Source organism: Leishmania braziliensis, chromosome 31, assembly GCF_000002845.2.
Source record: "Leishmania braziliensis MHOM/BR/75/M2904 complete genome, chromosome 31".
In the NCBI taxonomy this organism is placed as follows: Eukaryota; Euglenozoa; class Kinetoplastea; order Trypanosomatida; family Trypanosomatidae; genus Leishmania; species Leishmania braziliensis.
The window spans coordinates 1,035,219-1,039,216 of NC_009323.2; the positions used below are offsets into that span (position 1 = coordinate 1,035,219).

The 3,998-nt window shown below is 61.2% G+C and overlaps 2 protein-coding genes across 2 annotated transcripts; both read right to left on the bottom strand.

Annotated features, from left to right (window-relative positions):
- On the bottom strand, positions 1-806 carry LBRM_31_2230 (GP63-like protein, leishmanolysin-like protein; the record flags this gene model as incomplete). The annotated part of the gene is made up of 1 exon (XM_001567167.1): positions 1-806. A coding segment is annotated over one exon (806 nt), but the record flags the coding sequence as incomplete, so codon positions are not given.
- Positions 807-2,780: 1,974 nt separating this feature from the next.
- On the bottom strand, positions 2,781-3,674 carry LBRM_31_2240 (GP63-like protein, leishmanolysin-like protein; the record flags this gene model as incomplete). The annotated part of the gene is made up of 1 exon (XM_001567168.1): positions 2,781-3,674. One exon carries the CDS (start codon positions 3,672-3,674, stop codon positions 2,781-2,783), a length of 894 nt encoding a protein of 297 aa, XP_001567218.1.
- Positions 3,675-3,998: the final 324 nt, after the last annotated feature.

The window sequence follows — 3,998 nt, forward strand, 5'->3', positions numbered from 1 at the left end:
GTAGGCAGGTAGCGTGGGTTGAAGTAGACCGCCCCCACGGCTGGGCGGCTCGTGATCGTGGCCGTGTTGGGGTAGTACTGACAGGTGACAGCCCACGCCATGAAGCTCCTCGGAGTAGATGTCGGACCCGCTGCCACGTAGACGACAAAATCCGCGTCTGGCACGCCGACTGTCCGGTGCGCCGGCGGGACTGTGAACGAGCCACAGTGTGACCCCGGCATGGTGTTCACTACGATGGTGGTGTCGGCCGCTGGAGGACGCACCTTCAGCCGCTGCGCATGCATGCTGACTGCCTGGGGCAGTATCGAGCTGATCAATGTTCTCTTTTTTGCATCCGTCAAGAGATCAGCGACACTGCTGCACCGTACCAGCGAGCCGCTGGAATCGGGGCGCATCTGGCCAACTGCCGTGCAGTACTTCGATTGGTCTTCCAGATCGGGCGTGAAGACGGCAATGCGGATGGGGGCCCACCCGGAGTCCATGCTGTCGCTGCTGACCGTGACGGCGGCCCGCGGCTCGACGGCGCGCTGGTCAGTGGTGGCCGACGCATTCAGTCGCTTGAGGTTCACTTCGACCTGATAGCGTAGGCCGTTGCTGTTCCTACGCAGCGTCACGTATGTGAGAGGGAGATCGCTTTGCTCGGAGGCTACCTGGCCGTGCCCGCACGGGGACGGGAGCTCGTCCGCCGCGTTTGAGTCCACCTTCAGAGCCGAGGACGCGATCGCAGCGGTGGCAAAAGCGATATACATAAAGAGGACACACAACCACAACCCCAGACGCCACGACGCTACGGGTACGCGCGACATCTTGGCTGCTGCTCGCTACGGATAGCCCACTTCGACAGGTGGTGGCGCCGGCAAGCGACTTGCTCAGGGCGGGGGAGGCCGAGGGGGAGAGAGCGGGCGACAGCCCCGCAAGAAAGAGGCGAGGCAAGAATGAAAAGTGTGCAGTGGATGCAGCCACGGCGTGTGCGGGACGCGTGCGTCCTTGCCGCTCTTCAGAGAGTCTGCAAGGGAAGGAAAAGTAAACGACAGGCTCGTCAAGCCCGCATCGCATGGGCGTGGCACAGAGACACACCCTCACAACAAAGCGGTCAGCCCAACTACAGGTGAAGGTATGCTTGCCGGCCAGGGAGAGGCAAAAAGAATGGACACAGGCGAGGAGAGACACACACACACACGTGCCTGTCTGTAAAATCGCGCCAAAACACACGCACAAAGGCGTACGTAAAGCGCACGGTGGGAGGAGGGGATGAAGACTCTACAGACTACCAGCCGGCGTAGGGTCGCGGCTGTCTGTTCGCGTGCGCGTAGAGAGGAGCGAGGGGTGGGGGACGCGTACGCAGTGGAGGGAGGGGGTGGAGACAGCCAAGTGGGCGTACTTCGACTTCACGAAAGAATAGAGAAGACAGGCGGAGGAAACGGACCGTGCGTGCCAAAGTATAGAAGCGTAGGGAAACGACTGCGCGAGTTGGCGTCAGAGAAGTCCCCAGCTGGTACTGTGCTGCAACTAGCGGGGGGGGGAGGGGGGAGGGGAGAGGGGAGGAACGACGAGGCTGGTGGAGGCGAGTGTGGACGGACGAAGTTGAGGTTCGCGGCGAGGTAAGGGTGGGTTGGGGGAAGTGGAGGGGGTGGAGGCCAGTTGCATGTGTTGTGGATCACATCACTAGAGAGGCTGCCGCAGGGGTACACTGCGCGTCGTCTGTCCCAGCAGAACATCTCCGTGAGTTAAGCATGATCTCTGCCCTCGGAAGGGGTGATGCATGTGGGGCACATGCAATCCGCGGCAAGTGAAGTCCTGCGGCGGGCTGAGGAGCCTATCCACCGGTGTGCCGGGGTAGGGCTTTGCAGCCGAAGACGTGTGTGTGTGTGTGTGTGAAGAGGAGCCGCGGTTAGCGTGAGGGAGCTAAAGTACCACCCCAAGACGGCGTTGGGCTGAAGGCGGGTTTCGTTCTTGGGTGCTGTTAGGGGAGGCCGCGACTCAAGGAAGGAATTGGCGAAAGAGTATCAGACTATATAAGCCGGGCGCCGAGCCAAATGACGGCTTCCCTCTCAGCAGCTGAGTAGGAAGGCGAGATATGCGGCGTTGGCGTGAGCTGCAGGTGCAGGGGAGAGACTGCTGGTGGCACAGCGATGGCGAAGAGATGCTTATAGAGAGAGTTACCGGTAGCGTGTCGGCTCATAGAGGCGGGGGCGATGCCCTCTTTGCCGAGCTGGCCAGCAGTTGCCTCTCTTACACGGGTAAGTGTCGATGACGAAGAGGCGCTGCAAGCGATCGCACAGCGTACACACACACACAAGGCGGTCAAGGAGGGCAGGCAAAGGGCGCAGGCAACGTAGAGAGAATAGAAACGGAAAAGAGGGAGGGGGGAGGAGGGCAGCCGATGATGCTGGTCCGCATGCACAACGGTGCCGAGTTTGAGGCCAGGGATAAATATGCTCCACGGTTCGGCGAGGCGTATAGGAAGGCGCCTTCTGGGAGGACAAGAGAAAAGAAAGTGCCACGTATAGCGCAGTGGCTGTGCCTGTTGCACCTCGTCTCGTGTGTGTGTGTGTGCGCGTGCTGATACCGTCGCAGCTGCCGCGGTGGGCGGGCGACATAGAGCATCTCCCACGCAAGACAGCCGCAGCGACTGTCGTACAGAAGTGACCGACCGTGAGGGTGCACAAGATGGGCAAACGAGGCGGCGGGTGCGCGTCGGTGGCAGTACGATGTGGAGGAGAGGGCGAGCAATACACGTGTATAGCTGTACTGTGCCCGTCGGTCATACGGTCGTTTCCTCAGCAGACCCATGCAGCGAGCAACGCAGCGACAGCAACAAGGCCACTAGTGACCCTTCCGTGCGTGGCAGCTGTGGCCGCGTTTGATGGCGCTGCGGTGGTGATCACTTCCACTTCTGCAAAGGCGAGCGGGTTCGCGTAGCACACATCGTCGTAGGGCGGACAGGCAATGGTGCCGCGCTTCATGAACATGCCAGGGCTACTCACTGCTGGCTGCACCGTCACCCCAGTGCCACCGCCGCCGCACGACAGCCAGATGCTCGCGCCGCTTACCAGCACGGCATAGGTGCGTGACGCGTTGTTGCAGTGCACCTTGGCGCAGATGGCACCGACGTTTGTGGATGGGGACTTTACAACCAGATCGCCTGCGTCAAAGCAACGCGCGTTGCCGCCAGTGACGCTGCCCGGCATCGCACCTAGCGAGCCGCCACCGCACCCGGTGTTGGAGAGGGGCTGTATCACGGGGCAGTAGTCGCTGTGCGACAGGGAGCCGCCGAGGGTTGGCTGGTTAGGAAAGTATTGGGCGTAGCTTGGCAGAGCTGAGGAGTAGGTAGTGAGGGCGCACTGTCCAATGCTCAGCCGGTCCGCTGTGCAGCTGCGCGCCGAGGAGCTGCGGCTGTCGCAGAACACCGTCGGGGTGTTGGTGGTGCCGCCCGTCAGGCATGGCTCTGTGAAGAGCGCACCCCGTGCGATGGCGCCGAGGGCAACAGGCTCCGCCTGACTGAAGTTGACCTTGTAGAAGCCCATATCCTCCATGGCCGCGAGCGACAAGGAGCTGTAGCGTGCCAGACTGAGCACAGGTGCCATCAGCTCGTCCTTCGCGGCGAGGCGCTTCCAGTGCGAGAGAGAGGTGCCTGCTCCGCCTTGATCTTCCAGCTCGCCGCCATAAAGCATGTCCGTGTCAGAGATGCCATACTTGGCCTTTGCACCCGACACAACGCCCTTCCCCACCCCCTACTGTTCTTCGGTATCGCGAGTGGCACACGGGCCACTTGTTGCGGTATATGGTGTTTTGTTTTCTAGCGTGTCGGTAGCGCTATACTCAAACAGCGAACAGATGCACCTATAAAAGGGCTGCCGCTCATTTTTGCTGCTGTCGCATTGCCTACTTTCACCAGACAGCAAGGGAGAACGGCTACGGTTTGATACCGAGTACGCCACTTCGCGTTAGCGACCGGTGACATCACTCGGAGCACTGAGGGACAAGGACGGACGTCT